Source organism: Stegastes partitus, unplaced genomic scaffold (genome assembly GCF_000690725.1).
Source record: "Stegastes partitus isolate 25-593 unplaced genomic scaffold, Stegastes_partitus-1.0.2 Scaffold639, whole genome shotgun sequence".
NCBI classification, from domain to species: Eukaryota; Metazoa; Chordata; class Actinopteri; family Pomacentridae; genus Stegastes; species Stegastes partitus.
In genome coordinates, this window is record NW_007578370.1 from 90,706 (window position 1) to 112,641 (window position 21,936).

Genomic DNA, 21,936 nt, shown 5'->3' on the forward strand with positions numbered 1-21,936 from the left:
TCAGAGGATCATTAAAGTCAGCAGAAACCATCTTCTGGAGACAATGAATGTCTGCACAAACCTTCATCTCACTCCATCTACATGTTGCTGAAACATGGAAACAAAGTGGTGCCACTAGTACGACTAAAAACAACACCGAAGCAACATCAGATGAGAGCACTTGAGCAATTTGTTTCTACAATTTACGCTGGGATTACAGCACTTCTGTACTATATCACTGAGTTGTTTGGTGCAGACCAAAGACTGACCTGATATTTACAGTAACACACAGGACATGTCTGTGTTCAGTGCACTCCCTGGGTTATTGTGTGAAATTGTAATTAGTGTTCGTGCGGTGCTCCAACAAGAGCAAGTTTCTCTCTTTTGGGAACTTGAGGCATAAAGTACATTCCACTGAGAGCCTCTGAAAACATTTCATTCCCTAAATCATAGCCTTACCTGCTACAATTTGACTGCAGTACAGCTGGACACATGGTCATTGAGGTAAAGTATATAAATATAAGCTTCTTTTGTCTAAAAGGTAGAGGCATGTGTTTGTGCTACGTTCAAAGACCAAAAAGCAGCAGGCACGGATCCTCCAAGTTAATCTCTTATTTTCTGCCACTTTCACTCTGCTGAAAAAACAACCACCCCTTCAGGAACCACAGACCCAGCTGGGCTACACTGTCCTGTCGGTCCACAAAAGTCCCGGGTCTACTTTAAAAGCGCTTTGCTTTTCCACGGTGGTCTTTTTTTTTGGTTGATCCTTGTTTCACCCTGGCTTAAATTGTAAGGCAGTGATAATCCAGAACAGTAGGGAGTTTCTTCGCCACGTCAAGAAAGCCTGAGTTCTGTTCTGGTATCCGCTTTATTTAGCAGAGGTGTGGTTGTTGGGTTTCCCTCTGTTGCTTCCCATAACCCCACCATCAACCCCCGCTCCATGTGAAGGACACTGAGAGCCCAGCCCAGGGCAGACCAGGCCACACAGAATGACCGTCAGCCTCAGGACAAGTTCCAGTTACACAAATATGAGTTTAAAAATAAGATGAAAACACCTTTCCACCACAGACGATTAAAATTAAATGCTGGTGCTCTGTATGAAGAGTATATAATACTTCATTCTTAGGTTTTTATTAGATTTTTTAAAAGTAGTTTTGTAGCAATATTCATTACTTGTCAGTGATGCACGTTTGTAGTTTTACAGGCTACTCATTGTTAGCTCTGCAAGTGTTCCTGCTAAGTTTTGAGGATTCAAGTGAACGAAGCGCATTCATTCCCTCCTGAAGGCCTGCATTCATACGTCTTTATTGATGGTTGGACTAACAGAGCGGTTAATAAAATTACTTCACACTTAAGAAGCTGAAGTCATTAAGCCTATGGCTGCAAGTGACTCCAAACAGTTAATAAAGTCTGATGAAGGAGCTTAAAGAGCCCGAACTAATATGACCTTCTGACCACCACCTCAGGAGAATGGCTCCTTTGGCCGACTACATCAACAGGCACTGAAAAGGAAAATGCACGTATGCAGTCACAGGTACATGTAACAGAGGTGGTCAGTGTTAGCTCCAGGTTATTAGCGCTTACCTCAACTTGACCTTTCGGTGAGAGTTTACAGCATATACAAGCTGTTGTATTTCAGAAATGCCAGAAGTGTGACAGGATTAAATATGATGCAAGTGTAAGGGTGTGTATGCTGTTGCAATTATGAACAACAAAAACGCAGCCTTTACAACACTGAAGCAATCAGCCACTATTCTGAAAAGAAGTCGTATTCAGTTTGGTGGTAAAAAAAAAAAAAGTGTTTCTTACCTATTCTCTGCCGCTCTCTGCTTTGTTGTGTCTGCTGGCTGCGCAGCTCCTGGATCTGAGATCTGATACGCTCACTGTGACTCTCTCGCTCGGTCTCCTGTAGAAAAAAAAGAGAAGAATCATAGCTTAGTGCACTTCAATGCAGCCACAAAAGCACGGTGCTTTTTAATTTCTCAGGTCGTCAAATGTGTTCAGCCTGCCGCTGCCACACTGCCAGCCCTTTCCTCAAATCAAAACCAGAGTGAAAACTTCAGCTCAATCATCTGTTTGAGGTCAGCTGGTGATCACAACAGTCTTTTGTCGGAGGTCGAGGTCAAATACTCCAGCCATGATGAGCAACACACTTGGCCAGCTGGAAAAGTAAAGGTCTATTTTATTTTCCATTGTGTACGTCTGAGGAAAAGAGAGAGAGAGAGAGAGAGAGAGAGAGAGAGAGAGGCGCCCTGGAGGCCAAAAGAGCCAACATATACATTCAGCACGTGATTCAGGAGTGAGTTATAGGCTCTGCTTATAGGTAGCACCTGCACCTACAGACTACCTGCAGCCTAACCACAGTCAGATGCAGGACTTTCTGCAGCACTCGGGTCCTAATCTGCAACAAGGGAGCAAAGCCATAGAAAGAAGGAGATCTCGGGGGAGAGGCAGCAATATTTTGGCATATGGAGAGGAAATGGGAGAGGTGTGGAGGGAAGGACGGAGAGGGGGAAGATGTAGATGCCAACACTACTGTTGGGCCTCTGGTGCCCGACCTTGAACTGCTCCACAGGAGAATCAGCTGCACAAATAAGACTCCTCTGAGCATGTGCGCACACAATCACACGCCGTGTTTAAATCACTCCTCAACATAATTCTAATCCACAACAGTCTGAAGAGCAAACTTTTCTATTAAAGGGCAAAAACTGTGGAGCTTCAGGTGTTGTGCATCATTCTGGAGCTCATTTGAAATGATGAACTGCCTCATACCACATAATCTCCTTAAAGGTGTTTGACAAAAGCCATCTGGGTTAAAAATAGTTGAACAAAACAATGGGTGGATCCTAAAAAAAACACACAAGACATGACCTTACTGAAAATGTAATAGTTAGAGCAGATTTACAGCCTACTATTACTTCAAAAAGCTTCTGAAAACACATTCACAATCCCTCAAGCAGGGAAAGAAAGCACACACACCCCCAACCGCACAATCATACACCACAATCAGTTCACCATGTGTAAACAATGTTATCCTTGACAAGAGACTGACACAGCTGTCAGCAGCAGGAGCAGCAGCGTGGAAATTTTATAAACGACACTTTTGTGTTGGAAAAGGCTTTTAATCAATGCAGTGTGTGATCGGAGAAGACAGACAGGTTGCACGGAAACGTGGTGGCAAATCACAAAGCCTGCAGAGGTGAGAAAGGACTCGAGGCTTTCTGCTCTATTGGCTGTGACCTTCCCCACCTTGAGCAGATTACAGGGCAGGGTGGCTCGATCACTGAGGAGAAAACGTAATCAGACACTGCTGCAGGGAGACGGCAGCACAAACAGGGAAGGTGAATCCGGAATGACACGGGGTAGAGTCACGAGATTGAACTCACAATTTGCTTTGTAAAATAGGTTTTGTTGCTAAAAAAATCAACCAGATGAGATCAATCGCAAAAGAATGAAAAACTTCAAAAAGGGAGTAAATGTGAAATCATAAAGAGCTAAATCTACATAACAGGTGCTCCGATGTCACTTTTTCCAGCTTCCACTTTTTCCATATGGAGCAAAAAAAAAAAAAAAGCAGCACAGATTCTGGGGCATAAAAATGTCTTCTCAGCCTTTAACGACTAGAGGAAATGTTGCTGATACAGCCTCGCGCACCACAGTGGAAGGAAAAAATTCAGTGGAACGCTCCTTTAAAGAGTCATTAAAGTGTCTGATGAGTTTGAGGAGAACACAAGCGGTGGCCAACAACAACACCGCAGCGCAATAAGGCGACAGGACACACACAAGGGCCACTTCAGAGCGGAGTCACTCAGTCAAAGAGTCACAGGGGGAGATAATTGTGTTTGAGCCATAAACACAATTAAAGAGTCTTTCCTCACCAGCTCCCCCCCTCCTTACCCTCTCCTCCTGCTTCAACCAGGAGTCAGACAGACAGCCATCATTTCAAAGCTCCCACTAAACCACAGGGAACATATTTCTCACAGACAGTGAGGCAGAGCAAAAAAAAAAAAAAAAAGGGGAGATATAGTGGAATTGGAGACCAGAGCGTCGGACCTGCTGCCAGCCACCATGCTGTCATTAGCGGCTTCCCTCTGGTCCCAGCAGTGAGGACCTGATGGAGTGGAACCAACACCGACACCATCCCACTCCAGCGCACCCATGAACCGCCACTCAGCCCATCTGGCCCGCTTGTGTCACACTATAATTGCAAAATCTCTAAACAACAAAAACAACTGTCCTCTCTCGTGACCACAGCGAGGCGTGGACCATCTGGACTCGTCTGAACCCTCAACTCCACAAAACAAAAAAAAAAAAACACAACAATGAAGCTGAGAATGAGGCAAACACCTCCTTCAAGCTTCAGACAATCGCTTCTCCAAATTTTCCACAAACGTTAAATCCATCACATAGCTGGTGAGGTCAGACCATTTGAGGGTCTTCCATGCCTCCACGTGGAAGAAGAAGAAGAAGAAGAAGAAGAAACCTGGCGGCTCACTTTCCATTACTGCAGCCTGAGGAACCACACACTCGGCTCACCTCCAATAACTGAAATACAGTAGCTGGAATGAAGTAGCAATCATCTCCATATCACACACACTCAGTCTGCAGTGAGGAAACCCACAGAGGTCTTCAGCCCGGAGTCTCACTACCATTTTTACTTACTGCAAATCATCACGTGCCAATCTAAGCTTAGTTTATGGTCTTTCTTTTTAAAAAAAAAAAACGGTCCCATTGTGCGTTTCTTTCTCCAGCACTCTTTCTCAATTCCTCTCAAAAGTCCAACTAAACCCTGTGTATTGCAAACGCCGGGGCCAGTTTTAGACAGTTAAGCTGCTCTTTCCTCAGGTCTCTTCTTGCAACATGTTTATGATGAGCAGCTCCGGTGAACAAACAACAGGAGTCCGTCTCCCGACAGCCTACCTGAGCTCTCAAAATGCACCTCAATTCAAATCCTCGCAGGAATAAATCAATAAATACATTTTAACCACAAGCATTAAATATTGATGTTTTGTTTTCAGCTTGCTATAAAACACTTATTGCACTACTTGTACATTTGCCAGTGAATTTCATGTCACGCATCGAGCTGTAACTATATAACCTGTCAATAAAAAAGTGATCTAACTCAGTAATAAAGCATTAAGTACACAAACCTGAAATGTCAACACAGAGGCAGGCACATCCCATTCTCCAAACACAGACTGATGAGGAGAGACTTTTCAATTTAAAAAAAAAAAAATATTTTTAAAAAGTCAGAGGAGCGTTTAGTCTGTGACACACAACAGTAGGAAAATGACATTTACCTTCTCTTCCCTGGACTCACTGCCTCCCTCCTTCTCTCGCTCTCTCTCTCTCTCTGAGCAGTAACCCTCTTGGAGTCAGGACGTCCGCTATTCTGCCGCTCTGCTCCCTCAGCCACATCATACACACTCACACACAAACATTTACACCACCACAAACACCACACACACTCACACACACACACACACACACACACATATAATACCAACAGGCCACTCCCTTGACTTCCCCTCCCTCCCGTTCTGTCTCCAGAGGGATCTGACCCCCACCACATTCACACAAACACACACACTTTCCTCACAGGTTAATGGGTTGCCTGGTTGACACATTAACTTCAGACACACTCTGCCTTTGTTTTGACCTCTTTTTATACTCATATATTCCTCGAAACAATGGGATATATTACCATAAAAAGCACTTGAATTGGATTATTTAATATCTTCGTTTTTTTAATGTTACAATAATAAACAAAGACCCTATTTTTAGAGTGACATTTTTTTTCTGCTACATACGTATAATTAAAGTTTTTTTACAAGCTGTTACAACAGGAGTTTCTTCCAAATGAGCGAAAGGAAACTTTAAGTGTACCTCAGCTCCGATCTCTGAATGTCAGCCGTTCCCACTACAAACATTAACTCCTAAATAAGACTGGAATCAAAACTACGAATCAATAGCCGCATTAATCCGCTAATTAAACACGCACTTTCCTTTTCGTCACGCGAGCTCTTGACCTGGTTTTTGTTTCAAACCGCTACCAGCGGTCACGTGTTGCATATTGCGTGTGCCTGCATACATCTGGCTGCTGCGGAGGCCTATCTCGGACCACCATCTTTCACAGCACAATTGCGAACGGCTCAAAGAGATCCGCTGCTGTGATGTGAGTGGAAGGAGCCCTGCTGCTGCTGGTTGATGTTGTTTTTGGCCACGTCCCCATTCCAGCGCAGACTAGACTGCTGGGTCACAGCTGGTGGGCTGCCTCTCCAAAACTCACCACCTCACCGTGGTCCTCACCATCGATACCCCCCTCCACCCCATCATCCATCACACCACCGGTGACTCACAGCCCCGCCGCCGTACCGCTCAGCTGTCCTCCAGGAAGTGAGGTAAAAAGGCTTGAATGTGAGAGCATCCTGTTACGCCAACATGCTATCATTGCTTCCTATCTGAGGAGAATACACACACACACAAACACACAAACACAAAGGAATGCACGCAAGCAGAGCACAGGCCACAACAGACAATGGGACTGATACCCAACAGCTTTCATTTCTCCCCCTTTATATCGCCGTGTTGAGAAAAATGGGTGCTTTCAAATGAACCAGCAGAACTCTGATAGTGTGACTGATTGTATTTTCCTTTAAAGCGTACATAGAGGAGGTGCTTCTGTCACTCAAAGGCTTAGCCTTAAGAGCAGTGACTTCATACAACTTTGTTTTTCTTCCACAAAAATCCCATCGTCTGGAAACAGAGCATTCATCAAAAAAACTGATCAAAACCAGCAGATAAGATAACATCTGGCCCCTAGAAAGCACTCTCAAACAAATGAGCCTCACGTCTCCACATCTTAAGGCTCTGCCACCGAGCCACTAGAGGGCGGGTCGACTGTGAGAGACGTCCGAATCTCTGAGGAAGGATTCAGACTGATGCAACACAAAGTATTTTTAAAACGCTTCATTCTTCTGATACCATGAAAAGTTGCACAGTTACATGTGTGTGAAATGACAGAATCAATTTACTGCCGTCACTAGAAGCCAGAGTCAAAGTAAATTTTTATTTTGTCTCCTCATACTTGGTCAAAACTGAATGAGCATCTAAAAAGCAGAACACATTCCTAACTCCGTGGCAGCTGAGGCATGTGTTTTGTGCGTGCGTGTGTGTGTGTGTGTGTGTGTGTGGTGCGGCCACATTCACGACCCACTGTGTGACTCAAGTCACAATGCTTGTTGTTGTTGTTTGCTGCATTCTTCATTGCGGCAGCAAGCAAACCTCAGTGGTCGCCGTTGCCATGCAAACAAACTCAGCACCCGCAAATTGGCCCGCGCTTGGTTCATTTTTCTAAATGGGAGCTGACATGAGCGCATATTGGATCAGGGACAGTTTACCCATCGGCTGTATTGGTGATGCTCAGACTTTGTCAGGGGAAAGCCGTGACATTCAGAATCATTTCAGTTCTCACAACCGACACTAATCGCTCCATTAACTCTGCTCTACTCACCACAGTTCCCATGCTGCTCTGGGGCTCCACGCTCTCAGGCTCCAGGCAGCGACCCGAAGTTTTACCCAGATCCACGGTCCCTGAAAGCACGCACACAACAGTATTACTCAGACAATATGTACAGTGAACAAGGTGACTCATTATCCCATCTGATGTTCACCTTCTGGTCATGTGTGAAATTAGAAGAGCAAACACAGATGGGATACAAGCCGAGGAGCCAGAGGACGAGATTATCTGAGGTGTCCTGACATGGCCTCAGCTGGAGGTTGGTCATTCTTTGTTGGAGTCCTGCACGTACATCAGAGCGCTGCAGTATGACAGGGGCCTCACAAAGACCAGACAGCGCTAAGGAATGACAGGAATCCTGTATCTGACCCAGCATCACAGGTAGATCTGCCATAGTAACTATGGCAGCAGACACACACACGCCACCACACTGATAATATAAATGTACTTTTCCTTTCGGATTTAATCCACAAGGAACAGGTAGTTGGAATTTTTGTACCTTTAATTTCAGCGCCCTCATCAGGCCAAACAGTGTCAGTGCTTGATACTGAAATACACCATCCTGCTGAGTTTCATCAGGGTTTGTTAGGAGAGTGTTGGTGGGCAAATCCGATCTATAATGTTGTTTTGCATGTTGTGTTGTGTTCTTAGTCTCCTCATCAAATGTATGTATGTTGCAAGGGGTCACAGATATTTAACGAGACCATGTCCTTTGGATTTCTGACATTTTGATCTTTATAGTCGGCCACCAGAATTAGCACTTTATCTGTTTTATCTATTGAACCCCAAAAGCTGCCAGTGGGTTTGGAAAGCAGGCCATCTACAAAACAAAAATCATCAAAATTACCCCATTTATCAGAGACAGAAACCAATAACAGAACAAATCCATGGACTTGCAACGTTCCGATGGCTCTTGAACTAATCGTGTGTCACATCAGGCTCTGTCTGGAAAATCAATCAAATCTAAGCTTGAAATTGTGATATTTTATCAAAATCACTTTATCATACAAAGTTAAGTAAACCGTGTGCACAAACCAGATCCTGTGAAAAACAAAAAATTCTACACTTGCTTGCACAACTGTGCAGCGACTGAGCTGTGACCAACAGTCACCTGACAGAAATTCACAGACTTTTCAGCTGAACTGGGCTGAACTGCGGGCTGTGTTTACACAGAGCAGATAGGAGACAAGGATGGAAACATTTATAATTTAACTGGTAACATATCTATAATATGTAAATCCTTCATTTTTTCCAGTATTGGTAACACCTGTGCACACTGGGACATTTGTACATGTTGACTCCAGTGTTTTTTTTTCAACCGTTGCTGAATAAATAATCAAATACATTCAACTTTATTTTTTAGATTTATGGCATTGTAACTGTGTCATAATGCACGAAAGAGAATCTGAGGTCTCTCCACTTCTAGTCATGGTTGCTCTTTTTCCATAGAGGTGCAGGACTTTATATAACAGTGAAAGATGAGGCCACGTTGAGTAAAAATGTGAGAGGAACAAAAAAATGGCTAGGAACCACTTGGGGTTCAGAGGGTGAGAAAAAAAATGCATCACTTCCAATTTGTCATAATGATACAAGTGTCTGTCTCTGTATAAAACTATTGCAAAATCCATCATCTACAATCAGCACTTTATTTAACACACGGTGGAGGACTTAACAAACAGACAGGCACCTCCCGACTCACCTTGCTGCTGTTCTTCTCGGATTTGTCGGATGGTTGCTCGGATCATCTTCCTCTCTTCATACTCGTTGGCTGCACGGAGCTAAGAGCAAACATACGCAACAGCTCAGCGCACCCATGACACACTGTTACCATTATTATAGATTTTTTTTTCTTTTAATATTCACCATTTTCGTGAGCTCATCAATGTCCCGGATTGATTGCAGTTTTTGAGACAGAAGGTCCAAGTTGTTGCTCGATTCAGACCTTTATAGAGAAAGACAGTAAAGTGGAAGGAATTTTAACTAATGCACATTCTGCATGAGTCAAACCAGAAATCCTAACCTTTTGAATATCACATTTTAAAACTCAGGCTTCACTAATCGGAGGCTACTATGTGTATGTCAAAGGCTGTGGAAGACAATTTATCGATAACAGAGATTACTTGGCCAGGAGAAAACCCAGAGCATACACTCCCAAATCGACTGTGGAAGAAGTGACACTCTGGCATAGCAGATTTGAGAGCAATGACAGAAACCGCCGGAAAAAAGGCTGCTCTTATCCTCGCTTTTTTCTGCCTCATATTTCCCCATTTCACCGCTTGCTTGTATGTTGGTTTCTATTACTCATACGCTCCCTCCAGTTCTCTCATTATCCTCGCTTTTCTCCAGCCGTTGGTATTAAAGGATGTGTGGCACGTTGGAGTGGCATATTTCACATTCCACCATTAAGAGGCACGGGATAATGAAACTTTCAGATGGGTTTTCGTGTGTGTGTTTTAACACGTGCATATGTGCGTGCATGTGCGACAGTAGGTATGCTTTCTTTAGCAGCTTCAATGAGGCAGCTCCTTTGTTTTTGTAACCCAAGTCATCTGAGAGCAGCAGCGAATGGAAATGATTAGGCGCTGCCACTCGTCTTATTAGGATTCGGTGACAAAGAAAGAGAGCAGCAGCAGCAGCAGCAGCAGAAGGCTGGGTGTCCTCCTCACATCAAATAGTGTTAAATCTTCACTTTGCTAAACACCAGATGCTGGGATTCTGCTAAAGCCTTGAATTTAACCTGGGGTACCCAAAACCTGCTGGTAGTTTTGACAGGCATGTTAGTTTTTTTTGAAAAAAAAAAAATGACACCATTCCTCATAGCTATAAAATGTACAGAAAGAATTAAAGGATTTTCAACTTTCTGACTGTTCTCGAACTAATCATGTGTGACTTCTGGTTCCATCAGGAAAATTAACCAAATCGAAGCTAAAAATTTAATCAAAATGACTTTATTCTACATGTCACATTGAAAAATGAAACAAAAACAGACCTGGATGCTTAAACCAGATTCTGTAATAATCAAAAAACACTGCAGTCCTCAGAACAAACATGAAGCCATCAGTGACTCAACTGCAACCGCCAGTCACATGACAAAAATTTGGGGATTTTTCAGCCAAACAGCACGAGAGAAATTAATAACGTAACTAGTAAAATATGCATATTTTATTCTATTGTTGGTAACAGCTGTAGGCGTTTGGAAAATGTTGCACATGTTGATTCCAGGTTTTTTCAAATTTCATGAAATAAATAATCAAAGAAATTACTTTTTTTTTTCTCATACCATTAAATTGTGACATACTTTACAGAACACATTGTGGAGTTTTGTCTCCTTCGAGTCATGGCTGTGCTGTTTCCATAGAGGTGCAGGACTTTATATTACAGTAAAAATGAGACCGCAGTGAGATAAAATGTGAGAGGAACCAGTTGGGGTTCCAGTGTTAAATGAACCCCTGTGTTCTGCAGAGTTAGAGGTTTCCCCAGTTGTTGTTTTTTTTGATTTGCTGACTCACTGTTTGATATAAGCTTGTAGGGCAAAATTTCTTGAGCGAGTTTTGCCAAAACTACAGACAGCAGCATCTTCTTTCATCTCATAGATTAAAATCTGCAGTTTAGCTTGATTGGATGGATTGCATTTAATGAGCATAGCAAATCCAGAAAAATAACACTGTTAAAAGTCTGTGCCTTTGTCCATCCTTATGAAAATGCCATTAAGTACACTGTTTACAGGAACAAAAAAAGATCTCCGTTGACACTTTCAAGCCTGTTTGTCCGGTCTCTCTCTTTTGGTTTGCCAGCAAAAAAACGTGTTTATTGACAGAACGGCAGGGGCAGTGTAGCATTACAGCCGAGTTATCACTTTATCCACATTCCTCGGCTGAATGACAGCTAAGATTATATTTACTGGACTGGAAAACACTGAGAGAACTCAAAATGGAAAATACAAATAAAGCATATGATGAAAAAATACTTCAATGTGACTGTCGTGAGCTGAAGGCTTCTCAAAGTAAAAGTATTTATTGTAAAATAAGCACACATGATGGAAATTGGAAAGTTTACTGTGGTTGCACTTTTCTGTCCCCGATGATTTCCTGACTTGACTTTTCCAGATTTTTCCCACTGGAGTTGAAGAATGCTGCATCTGGGTTTGTGAATGTTTTCTCAGCATCTCCATTTCACCTGGTCTGCGGCACTTTGTCATTCGGACAGCTCTGTAGGTGTCTGTGTGATCTCACCTGTGCTGGTTCTCTTTGTCCTCCTGCTGATTGAGGCGAGTGGGTCGAAATCTCTTGCTGGCCAGAGCGGCCTCCATGTCCTCAATCTCCCTCCTCCTCAGCTCCCGGATGGCTGAACGGATGAGGCGTCTCTCGTCCAGGTCCACGGTTCCATCCAGCTGCACAGTAAAGACAAACAGGGACAGGGCACGAAGACGAGGGTTAAAAGTGCACCAACATGGCAGGATGACAAACATTTGGTTTGCAAAGATTAGTCACCTGTCGCTCTTATATTTGCATCTTTGAGTGAATGCATGGAGACATAGTTACATAAGAATCTGCAGCTACAAGGCCTGTTCTCAGTGTAAGTACAGGGCGGTGCGTAAGTGTAACTGCAGGGTCAAAGCACTGTCAAGCACAAGTCGCAGCCTTGACTTCTGACAGTTGCCGTCTCTTGCCTTCTGTAATTAACTGTTGTTTACAAGAACATGCAGACTTTCAGCCAGTCGAACACGCAGCTGTCCATCCACAGAGCCAGACTGTCGTAAAAAGTTTAAGGGAACTCAGTTTGTGATGCCTAATTAAATCAATCACAGTCACAGCAGACATGTCAGAGGCGCTCAGGTGGGTGATGTCCAGACAGATCCCGTGTGGCACAGAGCTACAGGGTCAGCAGGGCCGATGGACGGCTTATAGATTGGTGATGACAAGTGATCCGAGCTCACTAACGTGAAAAGACAGGAGCGCCTGACCAAGGAGCGGCAGGTACGGCAACAGCTGGCGCTCAGCTTTAAGAAAAAGAAAAAAAAAAAAAAACAGTCTGGTGTCTTCTTCTGTCGCTGCGTTTCATCCTGGTTGAACAGCAATCAAGCAGCAGGAGAGACTCAGATGTTAAAGCCTGCTCACTTAAAACACTCATTGAGCCATTTCATCGCTCGGAGTGACAATTAGTTAAAAGGTTTTCGAGCCACAGAGGAGTAATTAAGGCGTGTAAGTGTCTGTATAATGGTACACCTGCAGACAGACGCACAACCTCAACAAGCTGGATGCTTTCATGTCAGCGACAGCCCTGAGCACAGGAGGGAAGAGGGAGCCCTCTCCTGTCATACGGGAGACGGATCTCTCTCTTTTGGTCGACAGCGGGAACCTGTCAACACATGCAGAGATGAGCAGCTCCTCCGGCAAGCTTTTCTTATAAACCTCACGCTCAAGCACACTCTTTAAGGTTTCCTGCTGCACCAGTTAAAACCTGCAGAGTTGAAACACAAACCTTTGTGTGCCTTCAGCTAAAGGGAGCTGGATGTGGCTGTTAAGCTCAGCCTCATGGAGTGAAAAAGGGGGTTGCTGCGCCTCACTGCTGGGCCTAGAGGATGACGAGGAGGAGGAGGAGGGTCATCCCACTAGAGATGAAGAGGGACAGTGGTTTTGAGGTCTCGCTGTGGTTTGACAAAATATGCAGCCCGAGCTGCACTAGCTCAGAGGGGCTCTTCTATATACTGTAATTTGTGGAAATTTAAAGTGCTGAGCTGACTGAAAGAAAAAAGAGGCAGCAGGAAAAAGAGCTCAGAAGCAGCAGGGAGAAAGAATATGAGAAAGGAGGAGAAGGACAAGAGGTTAGAGTAAAGCGTTTAACAGAGATATAGTATGACAAAGTGAAAAAGAGAAAAATGAAAGGGAGGCTAGACTTGGATATGCCTAAAAATGGGCAGATGAGAGCTGGGTGGGAAAGGGCCAGGCCTCGTACAGGTCATTCCTCACATTCCTGCTGACTCACAAGGAAAAAAGACGGTCATGAAATCGGCCAATAAGGAACTGGGGTTTGGGTCCAGTCCAGCAGTGAGATGATACGACGACCGGGAGCGACAGCAGCGGGTTTTTGATAGTGAAACAGGAAAATAATGAGAGGAAATGAGAGCACATTTGCACATTTTTTATTGCTGGCCAGTATCTTTTTCACACGCACACACACACAGTAACCAAACAGTGGAGGCAGCCTGCTGTTACCACACTGTCAAGCTGATTGCTGAGAGAACGTCATGATGTGACTGTACAGTCAGTTCACTCGCTGCCAAGTTTTAGGACTGACTGATTTATTTGTTCATTATTGAGATATAACAGAACAGCCTCGAGCCTCGGCCTTCACTCAAAACGTCTGCTTAGCATTTCATAACAGGCTGCATTTTTGGCTTGTGCAGTATGCATAACAGTTTTAATATGAAGCAAAAATCACAAGAAAATGTTCTACAGAAAAAAAAAAGAGTCAAAGACAGCTCTGAAACTCAGACCATGTGACAGACCGTAGAACTGTCCAAATCGGTTAAAGTAATCTTTTCAAGTAGAAGCACAGTGTGGAGAATTAAAGTCATGATGTGATGATAAGAGATGAAAAACAATCCCTACGTGTTCACGTCAGTACTTTGACTTGACTCACTCAAAGAACACCACTTCAAATAGCAGCTTCTGACATTTGCAGGGCGTTTTAAATAAACCAATCGGTGTGCACATGCAGCATGTTCAGTCTGTGTGGATTGGCTGCAACATTTACAATTCAAACAGTCAACCAAGCTGGCAGCACGCCAGCAGCTGTAACTGACTTTTCCTTTACGCATCTGAAAAGAGGAAAATAAAACCAATAACTTCCCTGCACAGGAAAGTAATAGGTGGGCGTAACTCCAAGCAAATAAAACACACCTTGAATCTGGTCGGCTGCCAAACGCAGCAGAATGACCGTTAGAGAACCAGAGACGGAAACACACAACTCGTGCAGGACCAGAGTCCGGCTGACCACATGACAGTGGCCTTAACAGAGAGCCAGTTGTGTCAAAAGAGTGGAGAACGGGAAAAACTAAATCAATCCAGTTACACAGTGACAGCACATTACGCCACTGACCATCCCCTAAGGCATTTTTCAAACCAGACCACAGACCTCTGGGTAACCAGCTGTCACTGTGGCTCCAAACAACAACATGATTGTGACCCAGAGAGCAGCGTTACACCCAGACAGAAAGCTCTGCTTGTGCAGCCAACAGACATATGAGTCAGAAATCACACGGCGCAAACAGGTCACACTCGCACAATATGCTTTACAGGGGAAAAGACGCGGCCGTGAAGACGTCACCAAGCTGTCAGCGCCTTCTACAGCGGTGGGAGGACAGGTGTGTTACCATCACCGGCCCTCTGGAAGCTGCCGGCACACCTGTCTAGCCTGAGCAGTGACGAAACAGGATGGAGGAGGTGGATATGGCTGAAGAGAGACGAGCCAGTCCCGCAGAAACTGGGGCAACTGCTTCAAGGAAAAGTTTACAGATCACAAATCTCTCTATTCAAATAAACACACTTACTCACTGATACACTGTAAACCATTAAACGATTTCTCATGAATGATCCTGACGTGAGGATCAAGATGCAAAAAAAATGTTTCACAAGCAGGCTTGCTAAGGCTTGCAGTGTGAGTTGCTTTGAGTCACCTCCTGCCAAGCAGCAGCTTTCTATGGAGTAAAAACCTCAAAACCTCCAAAGACATTGGAATGAAGCAGCTCAATCAATCACGGCCAATTAGAGAGCGCTCACGGTTTACCAGTAATCCCGACCAGCTGGTGACACACTTCCCGAGGACAGAAACACCCTAATTTCTGCTACACATGAGGGAAACAGATTTAAATCAGATTTTAAGTTTGGGAGGTCGGTTTAATTTATTTTTGCCAGACACAGAAACAGAATCAGAAGCGGTCAAACATGGCACGAGCTCAAGGTTGCTCAGGTAGTCAAAATATACTGAGCTGCTATTATGTGGGTCTGAGCTGAAGGCACACGCTGGAACAGCTACCTGTGGGAGCAGCGCTTAAACAGGATTAAGTTAGAACTGTGGAAGTGAAAAGAGACAGACCACTCAGCTAAATTACTGTGGAAATAAAAGCCAAATAGTGTACAAGTTCAGATTTGTCCTAATTCTGCTCCCTTCCTTTTATTTATATGATTACAGAGCGCTGTCTCTAAGTCTACATACGCCTCTGTCAACTGGGCTGTAATACATGGTGGTTTGCATTAAATCTGCAGCTACTTATTATTTTCACTGCGGATTAGTCGAACGATTTGATCGATCAATGAGTTGTTTGGTCTAAAAAATGGTAAAAAATATCAATCAGTGTTTTCAAAAGGACAAGAAAACGTCCTCAAATGTCTTGTTTTGACCACAACCTGAACAGTTTACTGTCTTAGAGGAGGAAAGAAACCAGGAAATATTCTAATTCAAGACTCTGGAATCAGAGAATGAGGTTTTCCTAAAAATTGCTCAAACCCACAAATTGATGATCAAAATGGACAGGTTGAGAACAAGTTGGTTAATCGCTGCAACTTTAGTGTTCATGTTTTCTTGGTACTAACTAAAATTAGACAGAGTTGCCAAGTTAGTTTTGTAGCCCAGCTTTTTTGTTTTTAAATCATATTTTAGCAATCTAAATCCTAATTTAGGCGCGGTGGTTAGCATCGTTGCTTTGTAGCTAGAAGGTCGCTGGTTCGTGTCCCAGTGAGGACACCCAGTATGTTTCTGCGTGGAGTTTGCATGTTCTCCCCGTGCAGCGTGGGTTCTCTCCGGGTTCTCCGGCTTCCTCCCACACAGTCCAAAAACATGTTGAGGTTAATTGGTGATTCCGTAGGTGTGAATGTGAGTGTGCTTGGTTGTCTGTCTCTAAGTGTAGCCCTGTGATAGACTGGTGACCTGTCCAGGGTGTCCCCTGCCTTCACCCTCAGTCAGCTGGGATAGACTCCAGCCCCCCATGACCCTAGTGAGGATTAAGCGGTGTATAGATAATGGATGGATAAATCCTAATTTTGCCTGTATTGTCATCATTTGTATTTGTGCATGTATTTAGGCAACTTTAAAGAAGTTTGACCTGATACGTTAAACAAAAATAATACAACAATAAATCTGTGAGTGAGTCTTAAAACTTAAACTCAGGTATTACAAACTATGTGTGTCTCTCCTGTTGTGTTGCACAAAGGTCAGGTCAGACATCACAGCTTGGTGAACATCTACCGTCTCCCACCCAACCGCCCTCCGTCTGGGAGCACAGCGACCCCTCAGGCCAAGTCTCGACCTTTTGACTCCCAGTGGGTGTACATGTGCTCGTCTCATTTGCTGTTTTTGCACTTAACACTTTCTACTTTGCGACGTGTCGAGCCCGACACCAGGGAGTACGTATACTTTCTGCAAGAAATGTGTGTACGCGTGAGCATCCACGTGCATGGGCCTGAGTGAAAGGTGGGGGTTACTGTGTTTCTGTGCACGAGCTGAGGCCTACAGTAATAACTTCCAGAGGAGGCCGAGGTTAGAGTGCAGCCAGGCAGCAGATCGGATCAGTGCTTTAAACTCACTTGTGTCAAGCCTACAAGTGAGTTTGCCCTTATAAGGACAGACGGGACACTCCTAGTAGCAGAGCTGAGATGGATTAGCAGCCGCCACTGAGGAAGCCGGGCTGGTAGAGACACAAATAAACAATCTGGAAACACTGAAAGGGTGAGAAAGTTCAGAAATATTTAACCACCCTTAAATCTCTTCATTGCTTTTCTTTGGGGCAAAACTCCAATCTAAATCAGGTGGATGCCTGTAAATCATTTCTTCAGTGCCTCAGGAAAACAATACATGGTTACAGTAGGCCAGCACGCTCACCACACCCACTGAAAGGTGGAAATATAATCAGGATACGTGAGAGCCCTGCAAGGCATGAGACTCCTGGTTTCTCAGAAGAGGGAGTTTCAGTCACCTCTCGGCTGAAAAATTTAACAAAGACACAAACCGGGTCCGAGGTTAAAGCTCATTGTGTTCCAGTGCGTAGTGAGCTTCCATTGTCTGTAGTGCAGAAAATGAGGGGGTATCTATGAAATATACAAGCAAAAGAGAGAGATTACCGTGCATGTGCCAACGTGTTCTCTGAGAGTGCAGCTGCACGTGTAGGAAAGCTTTACCTCAACTAATAACTGGCTGGTGGGACACAGGCCCGGTGCAGACCCAGGAAAACACTGTCCCCCTTTACACTTGAGGTAGCAGACATAAAGAACGAACACATAGAGGAATGCATGTGGGTCAGAGGGGGGTATAGGAACCAACAATGTCCTGTAGAGCGGCAACGATGCGCCGAAGAAAGACCTGAACTCACATTATGTGTTGCATATGTTGCTGAGTGATGCTCAGAGTCTTACATTAGTGCACTGGACACCACATGCTGACGGATTAATCAGCATACGCTTGATCGTGCACACATGGTCGACGCTCTGATCCAACTGCAAAAATATTAACCTTCCAGCTCTCTGCAGGACCTCAAAGTTATTCCTGATCTTTAATGCTTTGCTGCATATCAGTCCACAGACACCAACTCTTCTACAGTGTGATATATTTCTGCCGGGCTTCTTTCGCCTCTCTGAAGGTTTTGGCCTCTTTCAGTTGTCTGGCTCCACACAATCTGCCCTCTCTGAGTGCGTTTCTCTTCAGGCCTGCAGGTCAGGTCACACTGAGGTATCCAGGTCACCCGTAGCTTGATCATGACGACTGTGGCCCACATTCAGACGTTGGCGGCACGACAAGGTCTTACGCCAGCATCAACACAGCCGAAACGCTGACTCGCTATTTTCCTTTAACTATCCAGATTATCAAAGCGGTGTGAGCGTCCATTCGCGTTGACAACGGTGTTTGCTTTAAGCCTTTTTTCATTTTATGTGCTTAAATCTAACATTGGGTTCATTTTGGTGGTATTGTGTAGACCTTTGTTTGGGCATCTTATTGACTCAAGTTTGCACACATAACATCAATGCAAAAAAATTAACAGAGGAGAACTACAGATATCATCCTTTTTAACTCCATGCATTCTTTTACTTTGTCAGAACCAGAAACCTAAGTTACCCACAACGTAACTAACCCAGTGACACCTGCTACAGTAGTACAGCAGCGGTTCCTGCTGTCTCAGGCCTCTAGCAGCGTGCTACAGAAGTCTGGTACCATCCCCTCTTTCTCCACATGCACAGATTATATTAAACTTCATATTTCCGATTCCTATTTAGGCTGATTCTTTTTTTCCATTACACTATTTTATTGTTCCGTGAGCTGCGTTTTTGAATGAAGTTTAAATTGAACCGTCTTCAGCTCTAACCAACACTGACTCAACAGACATCGTTTGTGGCAAATTACTGTGTTTTCCATGTGTTTTGGCTGCCGGGATTTTTGCTTTTTTGTTTCAAGACACTGAATTTCAAACAAAGCAGAATTCCCTTTTTTTCTTTCACTGTCTCGTCATCCAAAGTTTGGACGTCATTATACCCGATCAAAGGAGACCAGCACAGTCAGGGAGCTGTCTGCAGCTTTTTAGAACAGCGTGTCTTCCCTCGGTGGTTGTGAACAGAAGATCTGATACGACGTGACAGATTTCAGCAGGAAAGCGCCGTCATAAATTAACAGATAAGAAAGACATCCTGCATTTTGGCTGGCCCGATCACAGCAGGCTCTGGAACATGATGAATCCTCACCAAATATGGGACATCTCTGAACGGAAGCCCTGCCTGACGGGCTCCCGGTTTAATGATGGACGAGCCAAAAGGTGAGAGGAGTGTCCCACAGGAGGGAAATCAGGGAGGCAATTTGTTCGGCTGCAGAGCACAAACTGTTCGTTCTAATAGATCCATGAGAGGCAGCCGCGCTGGCTCCGAGAATTCACATCGACTGTAACCACGGGCCAGAGTCACAGACTGACGGGCAGACACAGCCAAACAAAATTTAACAGATCAGCTGTGTGTATATCTCCAGAGTGCCGCAACATTAACAGTAGAGAGCTGGAAAGCAAAACATCAACATCCGCCTGATGATTTTAGTGGACTTCAGGAAATGGCTCCTTCCTGAGGGAGTCGATATAGAAAAAGCCAAAACCACAGTGTTTCTACATTTCTGACTGACGGACTACTTCTTGTCTTTCTGTCTGTTTTATTTCCCAATTTAAAAACACCATTCTTTCCCAAGCGGGAAAAATGAGATATATTTATCTTTTGTTTTATTGGTTTCATTCAGTCTGTGACTTGGCTGATCGTGCAGACTGCTGCATGCTGCTTCCTGCATGCTATTTTTCTCTATAAACAGAGCCACACCTAAGTATTCCAATGTAAAGCCAAAAACTGATGAAACTGGACCGACGCCCTGCTCTGGTACCTCACAGCTGAGAGGCTGTGTTTGGGTAAAGCGAACTGGCACCAAACATTAAAGGCATCTTGATAACATCTTGGTGATGATGAGCGGCAATTTTCTCTTCTCCTCTGAGAAAACAGCTTCCTCATTCCATCCAGTGACCATCCACCAAGTTTTAAGAGTCACATTTTTTGCACAAATTTAAAGACCCAATTGTATTTTCAAATCATTTGTTTGTATTGGGGAATGATGGATCACACATGGAGACCACTGAGACGGAGGCCAAAAAAACTGGAGTTAACAGAACTCAAGAGGATGTGGATGCAAAGAGCACTTGAAGCTTAAAACCCAGGGTCAGGTTTCGCTCACTGTCCATCTTGGAGACGCCTGGTGGTGTTACAGGAGGTGAAGGGAAACAGCACACCTTCAATCCTTTATGCAGACCCTTCCCATCTGGCAGAATGATGATCCAGACAGACAGAGATCGGCCTCAGAAACCCTCTCTGCTGGATCACTTACCACACAGACGAAAAGACCAGAGCAGCTGTGACAGCAGGGTCTGCCTCCGATCTGATGTTTGCAAAACTCAGTTCACCCATCAGTCGGCAGCCACAGAATATATACTGCATTAACTTAGTGGGTCTGCACTTGACGGAAAGCAGCTGAAGTTTGTCAAGTTCTATCATTCTCAACATGTCGCCACTCACTGCGTTGTAGCTCAACTTGAGGTAATAATTCTTGTGTTGAGTTCTGACAAGTAGCAGAGCAACAGAGGAGTGTTTTTATGAGTGGATCTCTTTCTGTTTGGGTCAAACAACACACATGACAGCTCAGAAGTAGGGGGGGCAACGCAACGGGTAAACTGCCAAGAAGCACAAATGAGAAGGATGATTGCAAGCTTGTAAAAATAGACGTTAACGCTGCATGATTTACAGCATTCAAAAAGACCGTAAATGCTTTTTGATGAAGGTAATGCACTCAACACGCTGACGCACAGTATGTTTGGTGAACATTTTTTAGTTTGATTTGTGCTTTTTGTTACCAAAAAAAAAACTGTATTTCATTTCCCCTCTTAGTCATGCATAATATGTTTGGTCTTTGGTTGATTTCCTTCTTTAAAAAAACAGGATTTTTTCCATGTATGGCCTCACAGCAGAAGTGCAAAATTCACAGACGGTGAGTATTAGCCGTGATTTTCAATGTTTACACCCTGAAACCCATAAGACTATAATCACATTACAGCACTGACGCTAATACCACCCCCTCTGAGCGCTGCTTTTGTTGATCTTACTGCCCGGTTTGTGATTTTGTGACATTTGAAAATGACAAAACAGCGGTTATGATAAAATACTGCTTCTTAAATTCAAATGGCTGCTTATGTTTCTGAAATATCAAACCTTTCCAAGTAGCATAACAATACCAAGTGTCTACTTTAATATGGAAATATGGCACACTGAACCCAGATTCAACTTTCGCCTTGGAACGAGCAGTAAATCTCGGCTAAAATGCATCTGAAGTCGTGCTACATTCACTCCAAATTATTTTTGTTCCGCAGCAACAACTCACTTAAAGGTCAAAAAGCCGATCATCTCAAAGTTCAAGGCTTTTTTTTTTTTCTTTTCTCATCCTTTCGGAGCCAAAATATGATCGGCTATTTATAGCAGCATTCAGCAACAAGAGTTTCCCATTTTAGCAAACAAACATGCAGCTTGTTATCTCTCTGCCCCCCATTCATGTGGACTGTGATGGACTCTGTCAGTGAACTGTGTCAGCTCAGACGGATCTGCCCTGAAAGCGTTCACATCTCATGTCTTCATTAGCTCCTCGCCTTTGAAACCTAATCATACAGGAAATGCTGCCGGAGTAAATACCTGTGAGAATGATGACAGACTGGGCAGAAACAGGAATCAGGTGTGCTGTGTGTGAACAACTTTGTTTTCACACTCCACACCTACACAACCCGCTGTGTAAACATCCACAGCGGTCAAAGGCAGCTATGATCATAAATCCCAGAAGGTGTTATCAGGAGCGTAAAGCAATTCAGACTCTTTTCTCACCTTTGT

The 21,936-nt window shown here is 44.0% G+C and overlaps 1 protein-coding gene across 4 annotated transcripts in view; it reads right to left on the bottom strand.

Moving 5' to 3' along the window:
- Positions 1–21,936, bottom strand: part of smtnb (smoothelin b) — a 47,772-nt gene that overhangs the window by 21,171 nt on the left and 4,665 nt on the right. For all 4 annotated transcript variants that reach the window (XM_008289828.1, XM_008289826.1, XM_008289830.1 and 1 more), the window contains exons 2-6: positions 11,731–11,888; positions 9,362–9,440; positions 9,198–9,276; positions 7,493–7,572; positions 1,789–1,885 (exon numbers count right to left, since the gene is read on the bottom strand). In XM_008289828.1, coding sequence (XP_008288050.1) covers positions 1,789–1,885; positions 7,493–7,572; positions 9,198–9,276; positions 9,362–9,440; positions 11,731–11,888 — 493 coding nt within the window. The remainder of the gene's footprint in view (positions 1–1,788; positions 1,886–7,492; positions 7,573–9,197; positions 9,277–9,361; positions 9,441–11,730; positions 11,889–21,936) is intronic.